Genomic DNA, 27922 nt, shown 5'->3' with positions numbered 1-27922 from the left:
ATTAATTTATTACATGTTACTGACCAGGTACTTTCTAGAGCAAGTGTTCTTAACCTCAGGTCCACCAACCGTCCCTAGATATACTTCAGGGGATCCATGAGCTTGGGCAGGAAAAAAAGTACATCTTTATTTTCATGAAACTCAAGCTGAAACTTAATATTTTCATCAGTCATGCATTAGGCAACAAACCGCGCTGGTATTAGCAGAAACCGTTACTTTGTCATTCAGAGAAAATTACAAAACGTTTTCCTATCACAGTGTAGTTGCTGCAGATGTCTCAAATCACTTACTCATCACAACGTTGAAATTACAGTGATTATTAGAAGTGCCGCTAGATCTTACTAATGTTAATTAAGAAGCATATATATTAAGTCGCTCACCCTTTAAAATATTTTGATATCTGTATTTCAATATAATTGGCTTCTTTGAAATCCTTTGTCTTCTATTTTATGCATTTGAAAACATTATTCTGTAAAGGGATCCATGGCCCACAAAAGGTCAAGGTCTTCTGTTCTGGAGGCTCAGAGGAGGGACAGGTGACCACGGGCTGGACTAGTCAGAGGAGAAAGGATGAAGGTCTTCTTCAATACAAGCCTTTCCTGGGGAAGCAGAGCCAGGCTTTGCCAAAATGTGAACATGGAGAAGTCTCCATGACTTCTCTTGTGCCCAGCCCAGCAAATGATCCCTTTGAAAAGAATCCAAGGAGATAACTTTGTCCTAAAGGATGAATGGCTAAAATCATTTTCATTTTGGGGGGGGGAGGGATTTTCACTGAACGTGACTCAAAGCATCTATGAATACAGAGGACTGACTGTCTGTTGATGGAATTCAGTTGGTATGGCAAACTGGGTCAGCCTGCCCTTGAGTTACACTGTCCCCACCGACTTGTCCCTGTGCATTGGCGAGGTTCTCTTGGTCATAAACAATATAGAAACCAAGTTAGCCAGACAGAAAAAGGCAATTCAGTGGAGGCCACTGGAAACCGAGGGAGAGTGGAACCAAACTTCCCAGAGCAGCAGATACAGGGCAGCTCAGGCCTCCTGGCAAAAGGTATCTGGGGACCTTCTCTCTAGAGCAGCTTCTCCAGTTTAAATGAGCACACGAGTCACGGGATCTGTTAAAGAGACTCAGCTGATCTGGGGTGGGCATTCATAAAGCTCCCAGGTGATGCTGCTGGTCTATGCCACACACTGAACAGCAAGGGTCCCCCACATGCCTCCACCACTGTGCCTCCCTGCTGCTGTGTCCCTCGGTCCCAAGCATCAAATCCCTGGGAGGGAGAATGCATTGGCCCAGCTTGAGTGGGTATCCAGGCCTAGCTCTGAAACTATGATCAGTATGGGCTTACAGCCTGGGTATGCCCGCCTTCTTGGAGGGGGGAAATGTGAGAACATTCCAGAGGGAGGCACACCTGCCCGAACTATTGGCTAGAGGTCCCACCTTGAGGCAGCCCTATGGCTTCACCGTCTGCCTCTGCTCCTTGCCTGCCCCATCTACACCATCTTCTTCCCATCCAGTGACCTACTTCCACAACCCAAGGATGGGTTTTGATGAGGTTGCTGTTGATGGGGCCCTGGGCTCCCATAACCCACAGGCTACACAAATGGGTACTTTCAAAACCCTTATCCCTTCAGATATGGTCCCCCCATTCTACCTCTCACCCCAGAGAGCTCATAGAATTTAGCTATGGATACCAGACCCTGGCCTGTGGATGACACCACACACGCGCACGCACACACACACACACACACACACACACACACACCATTTCCCACACTCTGATTCCCTGCATCTGTGAAGCTCAAGGTCTCTCCCCAAGATCTCCTCCATTTGGACACCTGTTGCATCTCTCCTCTCAGGTTCACCCACTACAGCCACACCTCCCCCCACTCCACTCCTCTTTGGCTGTACCCACAGCCAGGGACAAGGGACACTCAGCTTCTTCAGTCCTGTGGGACTCCAGCCACTTAGGTCAGCCCCTCGTAACCCCCTCCACCGAGGTGCGATGACTCCCTCACCCTTCCTCTCCCCTCCCTGGGCCTCTTAGCCTTGGCAGGAGCGACCTGTACATCCTTCCCCAGCCACCCAGTGGGAAGCAATTAGAAATTCATGGACAGAAAATGCCCAGCGCAACGTTTCTGGCAGAGCACAGCGAATTCTCTGAAAGCCTCTGGAAAAAGGCTCTAATTGTGAGCACTGCCAGTACAGCCCCTGGGGCACTAACACCAAGTAACAGGCCTATTCTAACACTGTCTCAGAGGGCCCACGTTTAAAATGGCTGTGGTGGGGCTGAAAAGACTATGTCTTTCAACACTTTATTTTTTAATTAAACTTTTTACTTTGAGATAATTATAGATAACTCACATGCAGTTGTAAGAAATCATAGGGAGATCCTGTATACCCTTGACCCAGTTCTCCCCAACGGTAGCAACTTCCAAAACTATAAGGCAACATCCCAACCGGGATTTTGACACTGATACAGTCAAGATACAGAGCATTCCCATCACCACGAGGATCCCTCCTGTTGCCCTTCTATAGCCATGACCACTTCTCTCCTGCTCCCACGCCCTCCTTAATTCTTGGCAACCATAAATCTGTTCCCCATTTCTTCAATTTTGTCGTGTCAGGAATCCCATATAAATGGAGCCATAGCGTATATAACCTTTGGGGACTGGCTTTTCTTCACTAAGCGTAATGCTCTGGAGATTCACCCAGGCTACTGCCCGTATCAATAGCTTGTTCCTTTTGGTTGCTGAGTAGGGTCCCATGTTATGGATGTGTTATAACGTGTCCCTGTTGAGAGACCTCTTGGGTGTTATCACATTTTTCATTTCTAGATTGTTTTTCCAATTTTTCCTTTTTCATGGCATCCTAATTATGTTTCATGGATGTGATCAAGTCTCACATCTCTGAGGACACTGATTATAATTTTTTTAATTGTCTGCTCATCCCTGCGTTAATTCAGTTTCCCCAATGTTCCTCTTCTCAGTTTGTTTTGGTTACTGTCTCTCTGTGGTGTTGAAGGTTTCCCTGAACTGACTTATGATCCTAAGTAAACCATTCGTATTTAAGTGTGACACTAACAAGCTGATGGGCAGCCGTAGGTGTGTGGACGGGTTCCCCTTGGTGGTTGTCTGCTGGGGGAGCAGGTGGCCATCCTGAGTTTTCATTAGGAACCCCATAATGTTAGTAATTGAAGGTCTTGGCGGGGGGCAGCTCAGTTTCTCAAGAGAATGAACTTGTCGTTCAACACAAGCCTGGCTCCTGGCTGTCTGGAGCTATGTAATCATGTGCAGAAGTGCATTTCACTTCTGTTTTTAGCGTGGTCCCTCATCCCCACTCTTCTCCACTTGGCATTCCCAAGACAAGAGCGTCTCTGGCTCACCTCCTTCAGAGCCAGCCTGCAGTATTCTGGGGAGGCCAAATGGGGGATGCCCAGATGAGACAGACTGGGCCTGGCTGGGTCTATCCCCTCTTCTCACAGGGTTGGAATAATCCCTGCCTGTGGCTCCGCACTTCATGTCCACCTCCCATGGTACCTCGTTCCTCTAGCCCCTGAACCTTTCTAGAATTCTGGGGGACAAAGAAGCTGCTTCCTTCAGTGCCACCCCCATTCCTTTCCTGTCAGCCTACCTACCACTCTCCGCCTGCTTTCCACCCTCACATCTGGCAAACCCAGATCACTAAAGATGGAATTTGTTTTTTGGTTCTTATTCTTGATTTGGGACAAATTACTTGAGATGGAGCTATAGATGTCTTTATTCTATCATCTTGTAGTCGCCATTTATTTTAAAAATCCTTCTCTAGTGCCTTCTTAAAACTACACACCTCCAGAACTCTCTTGGGGAGCCGCAGGTGAAAAGGCAAGTTTGGAAGCAGCCGTCCTCTGGGGGCCTCTATCCCCACAGCCCTGCACACTCGCCGGTGCCTCTCTTCTCTTTTCCAGATCTTTCTAAGGAGGGAGGCACAGCTAATGGCTTGGTGCCTTCTGTGTGCCAACTAAGGAAATGTGGGAGGTGGTCAGTTCTCCCCTTTCTCAGGGGGATTAACTGAGGCCCAGTGAAATCAACTGTCAGGAGGCCAGGTGAGAAGAAAACTTCTTTGGTCCGATTTCTACTTCAACGCTTTTGTGTCTTTCACCACTGCATTTAATACGACCCTTCATTTCTTCTCTTCTGAGAATTCATCCACTCGCTCACTCATTCATTCAGCACTTAGACTGAGGAATGTAAGAAGCAGAGAAGAGGGAGTTCCCCGGTGGCCTAGTGGTTAGGATTTGGCACTTACTCTGCCGTGGCCCGGGTTCAATCGCGGTCAGGGAACTGAGGTCCCTCAAGCTGCGCGGTACGGCCAAAAAATTTAAAAAAATTAAAAATTCAGATTTAAAAAGAGACAAGCAGAGAAGACCCTTTGATGCGAGCCCCTAGGGGTCGTAAACTTCTGTCCAGCCCCTCAAGCTCCCACTCTTCAGTGAGAAGGGGCCCTGACTCTTCAGCCAGTCTGAGGAACAAGGGACTGACCGTGTTTAGCTCCTACTCTGTGCCAGCCACTTACTTGATGTTTTATATATTTTCTCTCACTTTGTTAATACTCTTAACCACTCTGGGGGGGTAAGCTTCATTATAGTTTTAGATGAGAAACTGCAGTGGAGAGAACTTCAGAGCATAACTCTGCCTGAGTCCAAGGCTTGTGCTGTTAGGAGGCGGCCTCTCTCAAGTATACTTATCTTCACTTTAGAGATAAAGAAACTAAGGTGCAGAGATGTTTCTTATACATTCTGAGAAATCCTTGAGGTGAACTGTGAGAAGGCCACTGCCTCACAAAAGGGAGAGGAGATAAAGGGGGTATGAGAGGGAAGGGTAGACCATGCTCTGCCCCTAATGGTGCAGGCCCCTCTCCCACAGGGAAATTTCCTAAGAGGAAAGGTAGGCTAACAGGACCGCAGAGGCCAGCGTGGAATAATTTCAGATAGCAGCCAGCTGTGGAGGAGGAAAGAGGTGTCTGGTCTGGGCGACTCTACCTTGTAAGAATCGGCTTCTTGCTCCCCAGCTGCCTCACTCCCTAGCTGCCAACAGTGCGAGGTCCTTTCAACCGCGAACCTGCTCTCTAGGTCCATCCGGAAGGGCAGCTCTGGATGAAGAAGGGGTTTCGGGCAGGGGGTGGGGCTGGGGGGGAGGCAATGGTAATTTCTTCCTTTGCTCACTTTTCCATTGGCAGAACAAAGTGTCATTCCCAAAAAGCCAGGGAAGACTGTGCTTTTTGCCTGGGCCAGGGAGGCTTTCGATAACACTATCTAATTAAATTTTCTGGCAAAGAAAAACCAGTCACCAGACTCAAGGAGAAAACCTTGTATTCTCCTAAGCTAGAGAATGCAGTCATAATCTGAACTTGGCCAGAGAAGGAAGTTCCAAAAAAGTGATTTCATTCAGAGGAAAAAATGCCTAAAAGGGGAAAGTGACTGTGAATCCTGGGAATCTACCCCTGCAGAAAGGAACAGGGTAGCGCCGGGGCGGGCCCCAGCACCTGGGATGGAGAAGGCACGTTTAAACTTCTGCATTAAACCAACGGACCCTTCGTGTGGTAGGAGAAGCAGCCTATGTGGACAAAATCAACTGCTCTTTCTTTTGTTTCATCGGTTTTATTAGTCATATATTCAGAATTCATTATATAAATCTTTCAAAATACTAGACTTTGCAAGAATAGTTTACAATTCAGCTCTGATTGCACAAATACTTGACACGAAACCATTTTTACAAATACTTATTTTTCTTGAAAGAATACTTTGGTACAGAAAATAAGTCTCTATATATCTTACAGCAAATTGTATGCAGTTTTTTTCCCATTCAACCATCATTTCAGGTTTCCTATCACAGCACATGCGTCACATCCCATAAACCAAATTATAATCTGCTGCCGCTGCTTGTTTTCAATTACTATTCACAATGTTAAGAGTTTTCAGGCTTCTTTTTCTATTCTTTCCTGATCTGAAAGAATTCACGTATTCAGGCTATAAGAGGTAATTTAAACAACATTCTTTCTAAATCTAACTTGCATTGGGTTAATCACTGTGCTTGGTGAACAATCTTTACAACGTCTCACTTACGCTAGCCCAGCTAGTAGCTCACCCCTGCTGTATCAAGCAGAAGGGATAAAGTCCTTTTATTCCTAAGAGCTTCTAAACTGCGAACCAGAATCCTAGAAACAAGAGTTAAATACAAATATTTAGAAATCTGTAACATTTGCTAATGATGAGAAGTAGAGAACACTTTTAGACTCGAGGTCTCTCCTAGGTTGAAGAAGACATAAAAGAAAGCATAAGGATGTGGCAGTAGTTTTATAAAATATTGAAAAACTGAAAACGGTGAATCACTTAGGTCAGTGGTGTGCTGTTTCCAAAGTGCCAGGAGATACAGAATCTTAGACTCTGTGGCTAGCTGAACTATTTGACATTCTTCGAAATAGACGCTGTGGCTTTGAAATAGCCTAATAAATACTCCCTTGGCCAGAACAAGTAATCATTTAGGCCAGGGGAACTTTACAGAATACTGACCATGTTTCCTGAAGACAGGACCCACCAGGGGAAACATGTGGCATTCACTCCATTCCTTCAGTTGCTGAAAAGTGTGTCCAGTTAGCAAGAGCTTGTCTTACTCTTCAGGTAGCATGAATTAAAACCAAGAGCCTGGCAGCATTCTCCAGTCTAGTTCCTGAGTGCTCAGCTCCAATTATCCAATATTCTTAAAAGGATTCTTTAATCAAGCCCTTGTCCAATAAGAGATTTAATAGTACTTGGGGACTACAGTATGTCCCATTTCTCTGCTTTTTAATTTCTCTTGATTTCTCTTTCTCACCCCAGTGTAACCAGCTGCTACAGGTTCAAAATACCGTAGCAGTATTTTGGAAATGAGTTATTTTGCATTACCGAAAGTGTCTGATCACATTATGACGGTTCACATTTGCATCTAACTGGGAGGTGGCCACATCGTGTCTACTGCAGTGATTTTGCGAACTCGGCATAGTCAATGTATCCGTCATTGTTCTTGTCATCGTCTCTCAAAACACCATCTATTAAGTTGATCAGTTCATCTTCGTTCATTGGTGTCTGTTCATTCCCTTCCTACAAGGTACAAATTAGACAAGGATGAGCGGCATCTTTTACTGGAAGCGCTTGGTTAATGTCCAAAATAAAATGTCAATAAACTCCTTCAGATGTAGTATTTCTACTTCCAGGAATCCACAAACCACATATCAGATCCAGAGTCAATTCATAATAATCCAATTTAGAAATGATTTTTGGCAGTTAAAAGGACGATACAATCAAAGTAAGCACTCGCTTATTTGTTTTAAAAATTACTTTTCATTCTTTTCTCATTACAAAAGTCATACATGTTCATTGTAGAAAGCTGGGTCCACACAGAATTCTGAGCTTCAGAGATTCCAGGACCCGCAGCCCCATCCTAGAGAAAAGCTCACAGCCCAGGCCCTCCTGAGGGTCAGCTCTGCTAAAGTGGAAACAGTCCACGCTAGACAACATCTCAAGGTCAGAACAAGACGAAGAAGGCACTGCCGACCAGTAGACCTCATCATGATCTTTGAGGCGAAGGCATTTCTGCTCACAGGGCTGAGCGCTGAGCTACTGCTGTTCACGTCCTCAGCTGATTCTTCCCCTGCCTCCTCTCCCACGTCCCCCTTCCCTCTCCTGCTGCCACCAGCATCCTCGCCTGCCAGGGCTGCTGGATCCCAGTCCCTCTGCCTGGCGTCCGCCCGTATGCCTCCCATAGCAGACCCTGCGCTCGTCATGCCAGCCTCCTGTGCGAGCCCTAGCGCTCCCCGCAGCCTTCAAAGCAAACCCCACCAGGCTCAGCTCGCAGCCGTGCGAGCACATGCCCTCCCCAACTTTGCCTCTCCTGCTCTCTAGAGATTACAGTGTGGCACAGTGGGACAGACATTAGATCTGGAGACGTAAGATCTGAACTTCAGCTTCCTTACCTCTCAAACTGGGGGCAATAACAAGGCCTGCCCCTTCCTGCTCCCAGGCTACTGCAGTGATCAGACGAGATCTCTAACCTGCTGGAAAGTGCTTTGTAAACTACGAGCACCGTACTGTAGCACCCAAACCCTCAATTATCACCAAATCCCTTGAGCCCTTGGTCCCCTGACTCGCCATTCTTCCCAAATGAGATAACTTCTCCCCTGTACTGCATTTGGAATGTGGTCTGTCTTTTAGCTGGTTCTCAGATGCTGGCGTGCAGCAGAAATGCCAGCAGCACTTGCTAAAGATAAAAGGAAAGCTCTGGGGCTTCTGCCTCAGCCCGTCACCCTGTATGAGAAGGACCGCTGAACAGGAAAAGAGGCAGAACAGAGGGTGAGCAGAAAAAGGAGAAGCAGCAATAGTGTTGCACAAGGACGGGGGAGGTCATCAAGTTCGGGGACTGAGTTACCAGAGGGAGGCTTTTCCAAGCTGCTGTCTACTGAGCCATTGCCTGACCTACCTCCTTATGGACATGAGTGATGGCTGTGGAGAGTTCTAGGCCGTCAAGCAAATTATTGCCGTCATAATCATGCATTTTGAAATAATGGAGCTGCAGTTCTTGTGGGGACATCTCTGCCTCTGGTTTGTTGACGACACCTTCTAGATGCTCCATGATATGCCTAAAGACCAACAGTGAGACTCAGACCACTTGGTGGCGATGCTGGGATCCTACCAAAATCTTAAGGACTCTGAAACGTTCTAGATCTTAAAGTTCATCCATCCCAGAAAAACAAACATCAACAGTGGCAGACCACACTCAGGGAAGACAGACACAGGCGAGGCCCTGAGAGGAGCAGGGGAAAAACAAAATCAAATAGTTCATTTGTTATGCTGGCAAGATTATGGGTGTTTTTCCTTTTTATTATTAGAATATTGTTATAGCATTTTGGGGAGCTATTAATTTTTTTTTCTTAAACCAATTTAAGGATAACAGAGTATAATGTGTGAGGCTAACTGGCCCAGGGCAAAAGTGGCAACAAATGATTCAATGTTTGAACATGCCAATACAAAAGAAAAAGGTCTTGTCAGAAGCAAGAAACCTTAGCTCTATTTTGGACTCTGCAACTACCACTGTGTGTGTGTGTGTGTGTGTGTGTGTGTGTGTGTGTGTGTGTGTGTGTGTGTGTGTGTGTGTGTGTGTGGTGAAAGAGAGAAACAATGAATTCAGGCAAGTCATTTATCCCTTTTGGGCCTCCAGATCCTCCATCGGGGTCGCACAAATAGTAGAAGGAAAGTTGGGCAGCGCGTGCCTTTGTAGCTGGCTGCAGCTGCAGATGGGGAGGCCCCTGGACCACAGCCCCGGCTGAATACGTACTCCTGGTCATGCACTGTGCTCTTATCCAGGCCCACGCTGCCGGGATGGGAGAAGCTGGCCCCGGGCTCCTCGGCCCTGGCACCCAGGGCACAAAAGGCCCAGAGCAGGGCGCACAGGAAGGGGGTTCTGAGTGGCTGCAGAGATCTCATGGTCACCGGTACCTGGGAGGTGGGGAACACAGAAGACGAAGGTGAGAACACCGGAACTGAACTGAGGTTCTTTCAAGACTTGACACAGCGCACTCCTGGGAACCTGGGTGAAGAAGCAAGCCTGGAAAGAGGAGGCCTGGGCCCAGGCCAGCTCTGACGCCAGACTGCAGGGCGACCTCGAGCTCTCCAGGTCCCCATCACTCAAACGGGAGGGCAGGTCCATGACATTTCCTGACGCCCCTTTGGAATGCCAAGCAACCTGATGAGAGCTTACAGGGATTTGGAGAGTATTTCTGCCTACAAGCAGCTTACAGTCTGGCGAGAGAAATACTTCCTACTGAGAGCACGAATCAAGGCACAAAGTGAGGTGTACTAAAGAAAGATTAAACCCTCTGAGAGTTCAGAGGAAGAAGTTTCCTTTGGGCGAGGGAAAGCCAGAGAAGGTTAACACACCTGGGGATACTTCAGCAGGGCCTGGATGGATGGGCACACAGTGGATGTGGAGGGACTGAAGGACGAAGGGAAGGTGTGAGCAGAGGGGCAGGTGCAGACAAGTGGGAGAGAAATTCCGAGTGGTTGAGTCAGGCTGGAGCTTAGAGGGTGTGAAATAGACGGAACGGTAGACAACAGGCTGCAGAGGTTGACCAGGCCGTGCTGGATGTGGTTTTGCCCGCTAGGCCAAGGGGGCTGAAGTTTCCTGGGGATACATGGGAGCCGCTGAGGGTTCATGAATGGGAGACGAGATCAGAGCTTGGTTTCACAGTGGCTCAGCTGGCAGCACAGCAGGGAAGGTATTAGGTGGAGGGAGTCCAGAGACGGGGGTTGAGGGAAGCAACGGGGCGGGTCAGATCAAGGCCCGCAGTGGTGGACACGGAAAAGAGGACGTTAACCCTTGCCTTGTCCACCTCCCAGGGCTGTGACGGAGGCAAGTAACTGAACCAGGTGAAAGAGCGCTGGAGAGGAGAGTTCCATAGGAATTAGGTTCCGTCAAGTACTTCTGGGGTTTAGCTAGACCTGGAATCGTGGTCAACAAGAAGACACAACTGGCTACACAGCAAGCTCCCCGAGGGCAGGAGTGCTTTGTTCCCATCCATATCCCCACCAAGGCTCAGGCCTTTACTAACTGCTGTTAAACAGAAAGTCCTGGTCTTTCCAGGGGCTTACAGACTGACCTCAAAAAGGAAGGTGAAGGATAGCCAGGAGACCTCCATACAACACAAAGGAAACGCCTGACTCACACATTCACTTCCCTGGATAATAAGGGCCAGTGATTTCTAAGGGGCCAGCTGCAGCCAAAAAACCTAGAGCAGCGAAGAGAAAGCATAAGGTACTAGTCAGACCCTCGCACACGCCACAGAGGGCTCAGCTCCGAAGCCGCCGCCACCTCCACTGAGGTGTTACAGCCCCTCTCACCCGTCCTGAAAGGCTCTGTGTAGGGTAGGACCCTGGGAGAATGCCATCCCCACAATGTTTAAGAAAATTTCCCAAACCCACTTTGCTGGATATCAGCAGTATCCTCCCTAAGGAGACAATGGTCACTGGGATGTATAACTTCTAGGGTATAAAAAGAAGCATCTAGTCTCACAACTGAATAGGGACATCATAATGCAATCGTCATAATTCATAACAGAAAAAGACGTTCAATATATACCAAGAGAAAAAGAGCAGGCTACAAAAATCTGTAAAGAATAATTCATTTTGGGGGAATTCCTTGGCAGTCCAATGGTTAGGACTCAGTGCTTTCACAGCTGTGGGCCTGATTCAACCCCCGGTTGGGGAACTTCGATCCCACAAGCCATGTGGTACAGTCAAAAAACAAAAAAGAAGAATTCATTTTTGTAAAAACCAAAACAATGTATGTATATTTCTCATACACAGAACAATGACTAAAAACTATTAACAAAGATTATTTTCTGAATTATGAGATTAGGAGTGATTTTTTTTTTTTTTTTTTTTTTTTTTTGCCCATGCCATGTGGGATCTTAGTTCCCCAACCAGGGATCTAACCCACGCCCCCTGCAGTGGAAGCTCGGAGTCTTAACCACTGGACCACAGGGGAAGTCCCCAGGAGTGATTCTGATTTTTCTTCTCTTTACTTTTCTATTGCTTCTAAAATTTCTACTATAAACATGTTTTGTCTTTACAAATATGTATTTAATGCAATTCAGCCCATAATTTTGTTCCAGACTATATGGATGGAATATAAAGGGGGATTCCAGTTAAGTCTCATCTCTACAAAATAATTCAGGAACAGCCAGAAACTACATCCCAATCTTACCAAATAAAAGTGTCCAGACCCTGATGAGGCCACTGTCACTGTACCTGGTACCAGAAAACAAGGTCTCAAGTTACTCTCAGCAGAGACTGCCCCAACTAGAGCAGAACAACTTGTTCTGACCACACACCATAGAGTTCTGGGACAAGAGGAACCAGAGGGGGAAGCCAGCTCCTCCCAAGTCTTTCAGATTCATATGCATTAGATGTCTCTTTCTCCAGCAAGCCTTCTTCAATTCCAAGTCTGGCTTAGGCGTTCTTCCCATATGCTCCTAAGTGATTCCCTTCAGAAGGGTCCTGTCCATCGCTGACAACAGCTGTGCACACGACCTTGAACATGCCTGATCACCTCTCAGTACCCCCTGCGGAACTGGGCTCTGTGAGGCCGGGGACTGCGTCCACATCCCCAGCATTGGGCACAGTGCCTGCACAGACGCTGGTGATTCTCAGCCTGTGTGCCACGGTCCTCGGGAGCTGGGGGCGATTACCACCTTCACAGGTAACGCTGCCAAGTTTTGATGTCAATGTAACTGAGGATGAAACTTAGCTTTGGAGGCATCTATCAGATAGAAAAGCTGGGTGGTCATCGGACCCATGGCACCGTTTCCTATAACTATGTGGTTGGATACTTAGTATATCAGATAGGGGTGGGGTAGGCGGGGGAGAGGTTCTATTTAAATAACACCAAGAAGCAACCCAGTGCTTGAGTCCAAATTATCCCCTCTTCATAGGAGACAGGATAAAGGTCAAGAACCATACATTTTGGACTTAGCCCATTTTGGTCTGCTGTGGCAGGTTTCTAACCATTAGACCACAACAAAAGACAAATCTACAAACACAGAAGAGAAACTCCCCCCTACAAGTGCTACGAGGAGCACAGGGAATCTGACTGCCACTTAACAAATTACCACTCACATTGAAAAGGAAACATTAGCAAGTCCCTTCCACTGAAAGAACAAGTTGCATCATCCAACTACTTAGCTCAAGGCCATAAGCAAAGAGCTTGGCAGATAAGCCCCAGGAGTTCCTGGGCTCACTGGCCTCTGAGAAATTAAAGGCTAGGCTGGAGAAAAATCCAGAGGAGACATTTCTGAGAGAGTGGAACACAACCATTGAGACACCTTTCACAAGGAGAAGCGTCATTCCTGGGAAGAAGCGCTAGACCACTGATGGTAGGGAGCTCCCGCAGTGCCCTGACTGTAACTGGCCTTCCCTCACAGCTCCAGCAGCCTCTTCCAGTCCCAGAACATTTGTTCCCACTGTTTCCACCTGTCTGTCCTCCCTGTTCCTTCCAGGTCCAATTCAAATGTCACCTCTGTGTTCTCCCAGCCAACTGTTCCCTCCTCTGACCTCAGTTTGCAGTCTCTCACACTCACTTGGCCTTAACATATGGTCACATATTGTGCTCCGTTTGTTTTTCTCTTTTCTCTCCCTCTCTGAAGACAGGGAACCTATTTTCTGTTTCTCCTGTACCCTAGTGAATTTATTACAAAGTGCTGAGCTGACCTGGCATAGCACACCTTCACTCTGAATCAGGGCAGTGGATCCTGCAACCTAGGTGTGTTGTCCCCTATCACAGAAGATCTGACTACACTAAAAAAAATAACTGGGCTTCCCTGGTGGCGCAGATGTTGAGAGTCTGCCTGCCAATGCAGGGGACGCGGGTTCGTGCCCCCGTCTGGGAGGATCCCACATGCCGCGGAGCGACTGGGCCCGTGAGCCATGGCCGCTGAGCCTGCGCGTCCGGAGCCTGTGCTCCACAACAGGAGAGGCCACAGCAGTGAGAGGCCCGCGTATCGCAAAATAAAAAAACAAAAAAAAACTTCCCTTTGGAGCCGTCCCACCAGTGGTTTGGCCAGGCCCACGCTCATTCTGTCTTACCAACACCTAAGAGTTTGCAGCGAGCCTTCCTCCCATAAAAACCACAGCAGCTGCTAGCCACTTTTCTCTCCTGCTGGGGCCCTCAGCTGAGAATCAACCTCAAAGCAGCTACACATCCTGTAGCCAGAGGTGATGCCAAAGAAAAACCTGACTGGTACTTCCCCATTTAAAACTACCATGGTCCTGGACTGAAAGCAAGAAAAGAACCAGGTTCCTAGGCAAAGAAAGCTCTACATGGGTTGGGGATTGAGAACTGGTTCTGAAAAGGCAGGCATTTAATAACTTGATCGCTTTGTTCATTTGGGGAGCCCAGGGAGCTGCCATGCTTCATTTATACATTTAGCTAACACTCTTCATTAACAGCTTGGTGCTGCACAAGGTTCTAAGGATAGGGCTGTGAACCAGACAGGCTCCTGTCACACAGATTACAGCCTGCTGGAAAAGAAAGACCAGTTCACGCAACAGCCCTGGGGTACCACAGAAGCCCCAACCCACACCTGGGTTAATGCATGAAGGATGATTTTTTTTTCAAGGTGCTAAAGGACAGCATCTCAGGTAGAGGGAACATAATGTAACAAACACCTAAGCCTAGAAGGAACTTGATCCAATCTGGGAAATAAAAAGCTTTCAATATGGTTGAAGACACAGTATAGTGGAGATGGATGAGTTAAAGTAAAAAGAGGACAGGTCACGAAGGGCCTTGTAAGCCCTGTTCAAGAGGTTATAAGAGCAATGGGAATCCACGGAAGGGCGATAAGGGAATGGGGAGAGGGGTCTGGTGACGTGATCAGATTTCTGTTTTAAGACCATCACTCTGGCTTTCCACTACATAACAAACTACAGAGTATGGAGAAGGGATACAGGGGACCAGTCAGGAGGCTACTGAGTAGTCCAAGGGAAAGATGAAGGTGGCCTGAACTAGCTAGAGCAGAGGAACTGGGCGTGGAGAAGTGGGTGTATCCCAGAGAGATTTGTGATGAAATCGATGTGGGTGGGTAAAGAGTGTAGGAGGTGAGAATGATGCCCAGGTTTCTGCTTGGGCAACTGGGTGGATGGCGGGTGCCATGCCCAGACAGGGAATACTAGAGGGGAATACAAGCTCCCGCTGCCTCCCCACTCCCCTGGCACGGCCTGGCCAAGCTCGCCCGCCCGACAGGACCTGTTTATTGTCTCCCCCAGAGAGAGATGGGGTACAGGAGCAGATGGAGAGCTACGACTCAGGCCAGCGCGCAGGTCCACGGCAGGTCTCCAAGAGGGCAGAGATTGGCCCTGATCGGGCCCATCTGCCCCGGGGGAGAGGCTCTGCTCCTAGTCAGCTAGCTTCCCGGACCGACTTGGGGTCCGATACCCTCACCCAGGCCGCTCGTGCCTCCCAACCGGAGCCAGAAGCCCCGAGACCCCCAAAGGGACGCCGGGATCCCGCCCCGCTGCGGACCCCTGAATGCCGTCCCACGGACTTCCTCCTCCAAGGTCGGGTCACAGGCCTCACAGGCCGCAGCCAGATTGCGGCTGCTCCCTGGTTCACTCACCCTCGCAGCTAGCAGTTGCCAAACAGCTCTCTCCGGACACGAAGCCCTACGGCGTGAGCCTCACCAGCACCCGTCCTCAGAACGCTTTTTCTCGGCTCCGCCCCACCCCCGTCCCGCTGTGCGCACGCGCACCCCTTCCGCCCGCCCATTGGCGCGCGGGCCCTGCCCCTGCCCGGCGCCGGGCTGCTGGGCTCGTTCCGCGTGTAACGGGCTCAGGCCCAGTAAGGGCTGGGCGGAGGCATTTCTTCTGCCTACTTTCCCGAGGGCGACACTCGGTTGGGCCACCTGAATCCCCAGAGTCCCCGCAGGTTGCTAGGCAACCCCGGAAGCCCCCAGGGACGTAGTAGGGCGAGGACCTAAGGTGGCGAAAGCGGATGCAGCGGGTGTCAAAACTGGCTTTCAGCTCCACCTCCACCTCCACATTTACAGGTTCCTGGGTTCCTCTGACTGCAAGTTGGGAAGAAAGATAATAGCGTAAAGGAAAAAAATGTTGCGTGCCATTCCAGTTCTACAAGGATCAAGCCATTAGCCACTGCAATTGACCACCAACAGTGTGCCCCGAGGGGAATTCAGGATGGAGGAAAACAGGAAACTTTCTGTACTTCGGATATACTGATCCTTAGATAGGTAAGATGCATCTCTAAGGAAAAATTCCAAATAACCCCAGGAAATATGAAACTGCCGGAGTCTCAGCCAGGGACTGAAGAAGATGCAGGGACTTGGTTGAGAGGACCATGTCGGGTGTCTGGGAACTGGGAGAACAAGGCACCCGGGCTTCCTATCTTTTTATGTGTTGGCAGAATGAAGACATAAACATGGATGGTGAAAACATGGTCTAGGATCAAGAATCACTTAATAGCTTAATAGCCCAGAGAAGGTACTGTTTTTCCAGTGAAGTTCAGAAATCTTTATTTCCTCCCTTCCCTGACCGTGTGGCAAGAGAGCAGGGGCTTTGTAGGATAGAAGAAACCCTATTAATTCCAGGCTCCTTCCCCTTTCCTTCCCCTGAAGTTTGAGTTAGTTATAGATCTAGTTCATTTTTCAGCCCTCCCTCTGCCATGCATCCATTCTACCATTTGCTCATTTATTCATTAATTCAGTAACATTTCTTGAGTACCTCCTAGGTACTAGGCACTGTGCTAGGAGTTACCAGAGAAACAAATACAAACAAGATATGATCTCTTCCTTCAACAAGCTCAGTGTCTGATGGATAAAGCATTCTCATTCTATTTAACCAACGCCTACACTTTTTCTATGGATCTTATCCTCTGTTCTCTCTCTCTCTCTCTCTCTCTCTCTCTCTCTCATCACCAATTACTCCCCCTCTAATAGCCCATCCCCACGATCATATAATCTTGCTCTGGTTTCTTCCCCGCTACACTGCTGAAACTACATCTCCATGCAAATTCAGTGGTGCTTCTCCTCTGTTTTTACTTGCCCTCTCAGTACTATTCCTCACAGTCAGCTATCCCCACTTTGAAACACGTTCTTCTCTTGTTTTCTGATGCCATGTACTCTTGGTCCTCCTCCTACCTCACTGACTATTCTTTCTTGGGTTCTTTTCACTGACTTCTCATCTTCTGCTCAACCTGTAAATATCAGAGTGCTTAGTGTTCTATTCTTAGTCCCCTTCTTTGTCTCCCTACCCACTGTCCTTCTGTGATTTCATCTGGTCGTATGGCTTTAGCTGCCATTTGCAAGCAGATGACTCCAAAAGGTAGATCTCTAACAATGACCTCTGCCTGTAAGTCCTCACTCCTCTAAACAACTGCTTACTTGACATCTCCACACGAGTGTCTAACTGGCATCGCAAATTTAACTTGGCCCACCAAAATATTCATTTTCACCCCCAAACGTGTACCTCTCTGTTTTTCCCATTTTAGTGACTATCACTGCCATCCATTTAGTTGTTCAAGCCAAACTCGAGGAGCCATCCTTTTTGCCCCCTCAACTTTATTGAGGTATAATTGACATCCAGGAAACTATCATCTGCTACCTACCTTCATTCTTGCCCCATTTTAGTCCGTGAGTCAATTGTTTAAGCCATTTATAGGTGAGCGTTCTATAACTTGTAGCTGAACCCATTCCTAACAGGCAAATAACTTGGTACCAGAAGTAGGACACAAGAAAAACAGATACTAAAACGTGAAATTGGCTAACAGAAGGTTAAGGTAGCCAGTGGTAAAGACTCTATTCCAAATGGAAAGTTGGTGACCTACATGTTAAGCAGTAGTTAAACTGTTGAACTGCTGTCACTTGCTGAACCTTGGAAAAAACCCACATGCCATCCAAAGTTGTATTGCGGGAGAAATCTCAGGAACAATACAGAACATTCATGACTGTTGGCTTTTTTTTTTTTCCTTTTTTAAGTAGCTTTCAGCAAAGTCCTTCAAGAGAGTGGCAAATCCAGATTAGGGATAACTGATTGGAAAGCAGAGATTAAAGAAAATAAGGCCTTGGTGGGAAAGGAACATCTTACCTGCAGTTTACAACCTAAATTAGCTGAGTCCCACAATTTGGAGACTTGCTGGGTTGAAATAAATAATTTTCTTTAAATACCCAAGCTGAAGCCAGCACAAATGGAGACAGGGAAGAGGCAGCTTTATCAGGAGAGAAGATGGAGGCCCAAGGTAGCAAAGATGGACTATAGGTGGCTTCTGTACCTGCTGTGTTTTGAATTGTCTCCACTGCAATTAAGCACACAGATACCAGCCCCTAGAAGACTTAAATATTCTAATAGTTGGCTTTGCTTGTTTTGCAGAAAGAAACATTTGAGGTATACACAAGAAACTAATGAAAGAGAACAGAGGTGAGAATAAGACCTCATTTTATATCTTTTTGTTTGGCTTTAATTCTTAAAAAACCAAGTAAATATATTAATTATTTTGGGGGAAAATATAATCTTCCATTAGAAAACCATTTAAAGACTCCCTAGATAAGTTATTTGATTGTGATTACTCATGTATGGAATTGACCAGAAGCCTAACAAATGATTGAGGCAATCATGTGTCCCTAAAATCTCAAGCCTGGTCAACATTGGTCTGTTCCTGTTTAAACAAGGGAAGGGCTGCCAGATTTCCCAACAAGAACTTAATACACTGCCACTGACTGGGGGATACTACGTATTTTCCATTCTTTTTTTCTGAAAGGAAGTATTTATTATTTTTTCACATTGTGCATTGAATGTGTTTCCCTGTATTTTTTGTTTGGTTTTGTTTTTTTACATTTTATTGATGCACGATTGTTTAGAAGAAACACACTTCTGTTTCCCTTTACTCACACACACAATACTTCTGACAGCAGATGTGTGGTTTTTCCCCACACCAAGCAATTCCTTACAACACCAGCTGAGTGTCCTACAGTGCAATTCAATTCTGACACTAACTGAAGTTAGTACAATCCCCACAAGTAAAGGGCTCAGCCCCATAAGACTGCCACCCACTTCAGATGCCAAGCACAATTCGTAGGTCCCCAGGTTACCCATGACTTCTGTCCGACTTTACAAATTGAAGGCTCCCATGACTCCCTCCTGGGATTTGATCACTTGCTAGAACAGCTCACAGAGCTCAGGGAAACACTTACATCTACCAGTTTATTATATAACACAGGATATCATAACGGGTACAGATGAACAGTCAGATGAAGAAATACATAGGGTGAGGTCTGGAAGGGTCCCAAGCACAGGAGCCTCTGTCCCTTTGGAGCTGGGGTGCCCCATCCTGCAGACACGTGGATGTGTTCCACCAACCCAGAAGCTCTCCAACCCTGTACTATTGGGATTTTCATGGAGGCTTCCTCACACAGGCGTAATTGATCATTAACTCAATCTCCAGTCCCTCTCCCCTTCTTGGAGGATAGTGGGTAGAGCTAAAAGCTCAAAGTGTCTAATCATGATTTGGTCTTCATGGTGATCAGATCCATCCTGAAGCCATCCAGGGGCCCACCAAGGGTCACCATATTAGAACAAAGGACACGCCTATCACCAAGGAAATTCCAAAGGATTTGGAACCAGGGTCAAAGGCCAAGTATTAGAACGAAAGATGCATCTTATCACTTGTGAAATTACAAGTGTTTTAGAAGCTCTGTGCCAGGAACCAGGGGCATATATGTAAATATATGTTTTTTTTCTATTATTTCAGAATAGTATACACAAAAGTACCCATACAGAAAAGCATACAGCTCAATAAATTTTTGGAAATTGAACACCCCCATATAACCAGCACCCAGATCAAGAAACAGAACATTACCAACACCCTAGGAGACCCGCCTGTGCTCCCTTCCAAGCACCACCCTCTTCCTAAAAGGTAATTGCTATCCTGACTTCTAATACCACAGAGCAGTTTTACCTGTTTCTGTATTTTCTGTAAATGGAATCACACAGTACATACTCTTTTATCTATGGCTTCTTTTACTCAACATTATGTTGAGATTCATTCATAGTGTGTAGATTTTGAGCATTCTCATCTCTGTATGCTATTCTCTTTTCCCTTCTACTGTCAGTAGATATCTGGGTGGTTTCCAATTTTAGGTTGTTACAAATTATGCTACTTCAACATTGTAGAACATGTCTTTTCTTGCACAACTGTTCAGGTCTCTGTCAGGTATTAGCCTAGGAGCAGAACTGCTGGCTCCTGGGAATGCAGATGTTCAGCTATATTAGATAGTGCCAAAAGGTTTTCCAAGTGGCTGTGTCAGTTTACACTCCAGCAAGAGTTCTATTGGTCCCCATTCTCTCCAACACTTGGTACGTCCCATCTTTCTCATTTTAGCGGAAAATGAACTTGTCTTAGCTTAAATCATCCAACCATGAGAAGCCACATCTGGACCTGAAAGGGGCCTGCACAGTACACAGAGTACCTGGACTCCCAGCTGTATGTAGGAGCTGGCTGGGACTTCAGGATTACCTCCTCTATGGAGTGAGCTCCCCGCATGTCAGATGTGTATGTGAGAAAGAGGGATGCGCATGGGTTTCAGGTAAACAAAGAGCTACACCGGGCCAACGCGGATGAGTTTGAGTTGGTGGTAGCCCAGTTTCCATTTTCAACACCCTTCTCTCTTGTCTGTCTCCACAATGAAGGCTAAAAAACGTTAAACACTCACTTCCCCATCTTTTCTGCAGCTAGATGGCTAGGTAACATAGTTCTGGGCAATGAGACAGAAGGGGAACTTGGGAAATCTTGCTTTTCTGATAAAAGAGACAAGTGATGGGTGCAGACCTTTCCCCTTCCTCCAGCCCTGAATGGGGACGTACCGTCTCAGCAGTCATCCTCAATCATGGACAGAAGTGGGAGAGAATTTAGAAAGGCTGCCCTAACACCGTGGGCCACTGAACCAACACCAGCAGCTGCTTACTTCCAGATATCCTGTTATGTGCAGAGAACTCCTATTTGTTTAAGCCACTCGAAGACAGTTACTTGCAATCCAAAGCATTCTCACGTGATACAGAGGTCCAGCAAGATGTGGACTCAGATGTGAACTGGATTTATCAGTGTGAGGTCACTGGGGGTTCAGAGAGCAGTTTACGTGGAGTGCTGGGCAGCAGCCAACGTACAGTGGGTGGTGAGTGGCTGGTGGGAAAGACTGGGTACGGCAAGTATGGGCAAGCCTCTCATGCTTGGCTGTGAGGGAAAGGAAAGTAGTTAGAGGGGGACACAGGATCCAGAAGTGTTGTCTTTAAGGTGGAAGGCCTTGTGCATGTTTAAATCCTTTTGGGAAGGAGCCAGCAAAAATGACACTGTAAAGAGCAGAATGGACAAAACTGAAAGAACAAGGTTATTGAGGAGGCAGGAGAGAATGGATACAAAGCCCAGATGGGTGTTAGCCTGAAATGTGGGAGGCATGGCTATTTTCTGAGAGAGCCGTGATTGGGGGAAGGGCAGGTAGATTGAGTGGGTCAGAGTTTGAAATCATCATTGTGTATCTGGGAAAGCAAGCTGCCTAAAGGAGATAGAAGACTTCCTGGCCTGAGTTGAAGGCTCAGTTGAAATTGGAGATTGTTCATTTAGAGTGGTACGGTCTGCATAATTATTTGATTATATACAATGGTTAATGTACATTTCATGAATTTTAATTTAAAAAGCTTTTGCATCTAAGTTACACATGGATGTGGCTAGAAAAAAGTAGAACAGAAAGTTGTCTAATAAAATACCAAGTTCCTCTCTCTCAATCACCAACTCTTCCCCATCTCGCTAGCTGCTGTTTATGACCACACTAGGGTTGGGTGGGGGATGGACTGGAGAGTAAGGGGGATAAGGAAGTTGTTACGGCTCTGCTCTCCCCACTCCATCTGACTGAGTGCCTTTGTGTGGCTCCCCTGCTGAACCCCTCACTGCAGTCCCCCTGACATGGGTAGCACCTCTCTTTTGGAAGGCTCGTGGTCCTCTCTCAATGTCTGGTTTTCCCCAGCTGTCCAAGAGATACTCTTCTGGGCAGAATCCCTTTAAAAATGATCCCAAGCTGGTTCAACGGCTCATGACTTGGGTTAGGTTTGAGAGGAGACCAGGGTAGAGTCCCCACTTTCCCTTGGCTGTTTTTGTTTGTTTTTTTTTTTGCGGTACGCGGGCCTCTCACTGTTGTGGCCTCTCCCGTTGCGGAGCACAGGCTCCGGATGCGCAGGCTCAGCGGCCATGGCTCACGGGCCCAGCCGCTCCGCGGCATGTGGGATCTTCCCAGAGCGGGGCACAAACCTGTGTCCCCTGCATCGGCAGGCGGACTCTCAACCACTGCGCCACCAGGGGAGCCCTCCCTTGGGTGTTTTCCAGGAGGTGGCAAGCCCCGTGGGGCCCAGTATGGAACCTGAACAATGGAGAAGCAATTCTGAGAGTGATGTCTAGGAAGATGGGCCTGAGAGCATCCTCAATCCCTCAAGCCCTCAAACCCCAGCATGGTTCAGCCAAAGGAGGCAAGACTTCCAAAGCCCTCCAAGAGGGCTAGGTGTGAGAGCAAAGCACACCAGATGAGACCTGGGATGAGGAAAATGCAAAGTAGATCTACCTGACAGAGACAGGCCATGGCAGAACTTTGGACATTAGTGGCACATGCAGAAAGCACAGGGGTGTCCTGTCCTGGGCGTATTTGCCTCCAGAGCCATTCCTCACTCTTCCCCTCTTGTGTTCTGCATCACAAGCAGGCTGACCCCAGTGGGTTGCATTTCCTAGCCTTCCCTGTCAGCTGGCTTCCTGCTGGCTCAGCTAATAGAGAGTACCAGCAAGGGATCAGAGGATGGAAGGAAGAAGCTGCCTCTACTGGGAAGGGAGACCCAGTGAGTTTTAGGAATGCCAGGTACTCAGATTGAAATCCACCTAGATTCCCCCATCCTAATTCCCAAGGTCCCATATGTTCTTCATCAATGCCATAACTTTCTCGTAAGAGACAGGATTCGTTTTGTAAACAAAAAGAACAAAGGGTGTCACTCATCCCCTTATACAAAGGGTTAAGTCATAACCCACTATAGTTGTCCACCAGTGGTGCACCCTGAGCAGAATTCCCGACGGGAAAAACGTGATGAGACATTCTGTGCTTTGGATACACGGGACCCTAGATAATTAAGACGCACATTTGAGGAAGAATTTCAGTGATCCCCGATTCTTGTATCTTCCCAGACATAGATATCTATTCTTTGTCATTAGCAGTAATCTTTTACAAAGATGTATGCTTGACTATAGGTATTTCCCGGCTGAAAAATTAATATATATATATATATACCGGCTCTGCAAGGCTCCGGACGTGCAGGCTCAGTGGCCATGGCTCACGGGCCCAGCCGCTCCGCGGCATGTGGGATCTTCCCGGACCTGGGCATGAACCTGTGTCCCCTGCATCGGTAGGCGGACTCTCAACCACTGCGCCACCAGGGAAGCCCATTGTGCATTTTTTAAGTTGACAGTTTGTAAATTCATCTTACGTTATAATATACCACAGTATCAGACGCTGCGTCTGGATTTTAGCTGCTAGTGTTCAGGAGCTCTAAGACAAAAGAGATCTTTTAGGACATTTTTAGAGGCTCTGACTCGCTTGAGGCAAGATTTTTAAATTCTGGGTTGGTGACTTTTTAAATTAATTTTTAAAAAATTCTCCATTCATTCATAATGACCCATCACTGTTCCTACAGAGCATGAGTACTAGAGGGTATGTGCAGATATTCCAAGGGTGCTCAGGCACGGGTAGTTTTAGAGATTACTTTCCAGCCTGTCCATTTTTCTATGCACTCCATTAACACTGACCTGCCTGATAAGGACCTGCCTTAGAACATCACACCATTTGTCCCTTTCACAGTCATGTTCCCTCCCCCTTTTAAACAATGAAATGCCACCCTGAATCTTACTAAGATGCATTGTCCCAGGGTATAAGAACCTCAGGATAACCACAAAGGGGGCAATTCAAAATACTGATGTCAGTAAAATCTGCTTAATCTGGGCAGTGGGGTAGGGTTTTGTATTTCTCCGTCTCTTATTCATACTTCTGATAAGGGCAAAACATGGTGCTAAAAGTTTGGAATTCTGGCTTCTCTTGGGATGTTCTTTTCCAGCTATACTATAAACTGGGGTGCTGGGAATGATACCCATCTGTATTTAATGATCCCACTTCTTCCATCCCTGACTATTATCAAAGAACACTTTAACTCCTGATGAAAATTCCCACAACTGTTGGTTTCTTAAACTTCTAAGTATATATACCTCCCTTCTAACAAGTCAAATGCATTAGCATTTTTTAATACCCCTTTTGTCTCCCTCTCCTCCCCCATCATGTTGTTCTTGTTTGGAATTTTTTTTTTAATAAATTAATTTTATTTATTTTTCTATTTTTGGCTGCGTTGGGTCCTCGTTGCGGTGCACGGGCTTCTCATTGCAGTGGCTTTTCTTATTGCGGAGCACGGCGCGCAGGCTTCAGTAGTTGTGGCAGACAGGCCTAGCTGCTCCGCGGCATGTGGGATCTGCCCGGGCCAGGGCTCAAACCCGTGTCCCCTGCATCAGTAGGCAGATTATTAACCACTGCGCCACCAGGGAAGCCCCTGGAATTTTTGACATTAGTTATTTTGGATAGACATTCTCTTCTTTAGTCTTAGCTTTTTAATTTTTTTAAACAGCAATAAATTTATCAAAATATTTGATCACCCTGACATCTCATATCTCTTGAAGGTTCTCCTGGATTTGTTTCTCTTACATAAACACTTCTTTTAAAGGTATTTTCATTGTGGATTTTTGTGTGTTAAACTTCTGAGGCCTTGTGTGCCTGAGAATGTTCTTATTACTTTCTCTCATTGAAATGAAAATTTGGCTGTGTTGTACATAAAACTTCAGGTTCGAGCTCTTTCCCTTCAGTATCTAAATAAAGAAATAAATACATTATCATAAGAAAAGCGATCTTACGATCATCTAAAAAGATGGGGGAAAAAGGTGTTTGACAAAAGTCAATACCTGTTCATAATAAAAATGTTCTGCAAGCTAGAAACAGAAAAGTAGTCTCTCAGCCTGATAAAGGGCATCTATTAAAAACCCACAGTTGGGACTTCCCTGGTGGTCCAGTGGTTAAGACTCCGTGTTCCCAATGCAGGGGGCCCAGTTTCAATCCCTGGTCAGGGAACTAGATTCCGCATGCCACAACTGAAAAGATCCCGCATGCCACGAGGAAGATCTCACATGCGGCAACAAAGATCCTGAGTGCTACAACTAAGACCCAGCGCAGCCAAATAAATAAATAAATATTAAAAAACAAAAACCCACAGTTAATGTTCTTGTAGCAGAAGACCGAATACTTTGCCCCTAACATCAGGAACAAAGCAAGGATGTCCGCCTTCAACACTTCTATCGACCATTTTAGTAGAGCTTTAAGCCACTGCAAAAAAATATATAAAAGCCACACAGATTGGAAAGGAAAAAGGAAAATGGTCTTTACTCATAGATAACATGATCATGCAAATAGAAAATCCTTCTAAGGAATCTACAATAGAACTATTAAGTAAATTTAGCAAGGCCACAGGCTGCAGGTCAATATACAATAATCCATGTTATTTCTGTATGTTAACAATGAACATGTAGAAAACGAAATTTTTAAAATACCATTTCAACAGCATCCCAAAACGTAAAATACTTAGGGATAAGTCTAATTATTTTAAGCATACTTTTTAATAGTCTTGAAACTGAGGGCAGTCATCAATTAGAATCCTTGAACTATAACTTGCTTAATAAATAATAACTTGTAACCTGCCTTCACTAATCAAGCTTGCTTTAATTGTTCTTGCAAATTGCATACCCTCCAAGCTTCACTGTAGCCTGGGCAATATATCATAAGATTCCTTTAACCACCCCCTCCAGATAAAACCTCTGACATATGGGTCGCTATAGTAATGGTTTCTATTTTATTTTTTTTATAATTAAAATTTTTTAATTTTTTAAAATTTTGTTTCATTTTTGGTTGCCTTGGGTCTTCGTTGCTGCGTGTGGGCTTTCTCTAGTTGCGGCGAGCGGGGGCTACTCTTGGTTGCAGGGTGCAGGCTTCTGATTGCACTGGCTTCTCTTGTTGCGGAGCATGGGCTCTAGGTGCGTGGGCTTCAGTAGTTGCAGCACGCGGGCTCAGTAGTTGTGGCTTATAGGCTCTAGAGCACAGGCGCAGTAGTTGTGGCGCACGGGCTTAGTTGCTCCGTGGCATGTGGCATCTTCCCAGACCAGGAATCGAACCTGTGTCTCCTGCATTGGCAAGCAGATTCTTAACCACTGCGCCACCAGGGAAGTCCCAGTAATGGTTTCTTAAGTTGTTTTTCAGGAACATGGAGTTAGTCTTGCCCAGTTCAAACTGGTCAAGCACACTGACCATTCAACCGGGCCTGTGCAAGTGTCGGATGGATAACCTATTGTTGTCAGAGGGACAAAAACTCCATCATCAGATCATGCTAATGCCACCATTTTCTGAACACGTGTCTCATGAAGAAGCATGTAACTCACATACACCTGAGCAGAACACTGATTACTTCACCTTTTTCTTGTCTTCAACCCCCTTTCCGCATGCCTCAGACCACCCTGCTTCTTTATCCTGTAAATATCCCAAGCCCCTCACCTTTAGGGAGACGGATCTGAGACTTGTTCTCCCATCTCCTCGCTTAGCTGTCTCGTGGATAAACCCTTTCTCTGCTGCAGACTTCCATGTCTCAGTGTTTGGCTAGTTGCAGAGTGGGGCAAACAAACCTGGTTTTGTAATAGTCTGGTAATTCTGTTCAATATTATCCGAAGTTATTGTGGTCTCGTCCTGCTGCTGTGTTTATTCTTTTTGACTCTGTGAAAGCGTACCTCAGAGACATTTAGTTATCTGCATGCAAATGATATACTTGCTTATTTTAAGGAGAATAGTCATTAGGCTGTTGTCAACAAAAAGGGCTTTATAGGGCTTCCCTGGTGGCACAGTGGTTGAGAGTCCACCTACCGATTCAGGGGATGCGGGTTCGTGCCCCGGTCCGGGAAGATCCCACGTACCGCGGAGCGGCTGGGCCCGTGAGCCATGGCCGCTGACCCTGCAGGTCCGGAGCCTGTGCTCCGCAACGGGAGAGGCCACAACAGTGAGAGGCCCGCGTACCGCAAAAAAAAATAAAGGGGGGGGGGCTTTATAAGAGAAAAGAAAAAACTACAGACACTCTAAGCACAGTAAGTTTTTGGATTCTTTCCATTTGATATTTGGGTGGGGGGAGGCTAATTGATTAGCTGTCATCTAGCAGAGTCTGGTCTGTGAAGTGTGCTCCTGAACGGGTTGCTTAGGCTAAACAAAGGAAATAATTTCAGCCACTGACAGATTCTTCTGACAACTTGAAGATTTTAACTGTGGAATATTCATGCCAGGCCAAGGCTACCATGTTAGGCGAGGTCCATACCACTTTCCTCCTCAGAATTTCTCAGTTCTCACTCATGGTGATTATTTCCTCCTGCATTTTGTAAGTTTAGATGATGAGCTCATCTTTAGTGGGGTTTTGTCTATGGGAATCCTGTGTGGTCCTAGTGGAGAGTATATTCCTTTCAAAGAGATTTTATATTTGCTTCTATCTGCTTGGTATCCATTTTTAAGTTAATTTTTCAACTTGTGGGTCCCTGGTTTCTATAGGTAGTATAAGATTGAACTCTAGACCTGAGTAAGGACAGACTATAATTTTAAATTCTCAGGGGAAATTTTTTTAACCAAATCAAGAGGCTCAACCAGGAGATTCTCTGTTTCCTTGTGCATTTCTGCAGTTTTGTTTCTGGTACCTGCTTTCACCAAAGGTACAGCCCTTGCAGAGTTCTAACTTTATGTGAAAGCATCGAGTCTATCTCTTCATTCTTGTTAACCCAAGGCCTCTTCTGTTGCTATATGTCCATTAAAACTCAAAATCCTTGGATCCTGAGACAGTAAACCCCAGGGAGGTCTCCGCCTCACCTTATCTGACTCCCGCTCTCCCCTACCCCACAATTTAACTCCCTCTTAGTTTTGTGACCACTGAGAATGTTCCCTACTTTCTTGTGAGCTTAGCTTTCCAATGAACAGAAAGCTTTATTTATTTTACCAGCATTTTAAGGTGTTTTGAAAGAAACAGAAGTGAATATATTTATGGAATATATTCATATACACGAAGAAAAATATAGAACATATTGAATACAAAAGTTTTAAATTAGAATATGTGACAGTAATATCTTGAAGACTATCCTGAATAACACATATTCCCTGTGATACTCGTAAAAAATACCTGAATATTCATTGGATATTTTCAAGAGTTAAGTTTTTGGTA

At 46.3% G+C, this 27922-nt stretch overlaps 1 protein-coding gene and 1 long non-coding RNA gene across 6 annotated transcripts in view; one reads left to right on the top strand and one right to left on the bottom strand.

The window, feature by feature from the left end:
* Window positions 1–5618: 5618 nt before the first annotated feature.
* On the bottom strand, window positions 5619–15315 carry MCFD2 (multiple coagulation factor deficiency 2, ER cargo receptor complex subunit). The gene is made up of 4 exons (XM_004264982.3): window positions 15181–15315; window positions 9348–9508; window positions 8493–8652; window positions 5619–7117 (listed from the first exon to the last, which is right to left on the bottom strand). Exons 2-4 carry the CDS (start codon window positions 9494–9496, stop codon window positions 6989–6991), a joined length of 438 nt encoding a protein of 145 aa, XP_004265030.1. The 5' UTR covers window positions 9497–9508; window positions 15181–15315; the 3' UTR covers window positions 5619–6988.
* Window positions 15316–15345: 30 nt separating this feature from the next.
* LOC117199460 (uncharacterized) overlaps window positions 15346–27922 on the top strand; it is a 31797-nt gene continuing 19220 nt past the window's right edge. For 2 of the 5 annotated variants that reach the window (XR_004480702.2, XR_004480701.2), the window contains exons 1-3: window positions 15348–15807; window positions 17942–17989; window positions 19320–19484. This is a non-coding gene — a long non-coding RNA (uncharacterized LOC117199460). Of the gene's footprint in view, window positions 15808–17941; window positions 17990–19319; window positions 19485–20413; window positions 26707–27922 lie in introns of those variants that run through there. The other 3 variants (XR_004480704.2, XR_007471058.1, XR_004480703.2) reach the window with 3 other exon arrangements.

This window comes from Orcinus orca, chromosome 13, assembly GCF_937001465.1.
Source record: "Orcinus orca chromosome 13, mOrcOrc1.1, whole genome shotgun sequence".
Lineage (NCBI taxonomy): Eukaryota > Metazoa > Chordata > Mammalia > Artiodactyla > Delphinidae > Orcinus > Orcinus orca.
This window is presented reverse-complemented; position numbering and strand designations above follow the sequence as displayed.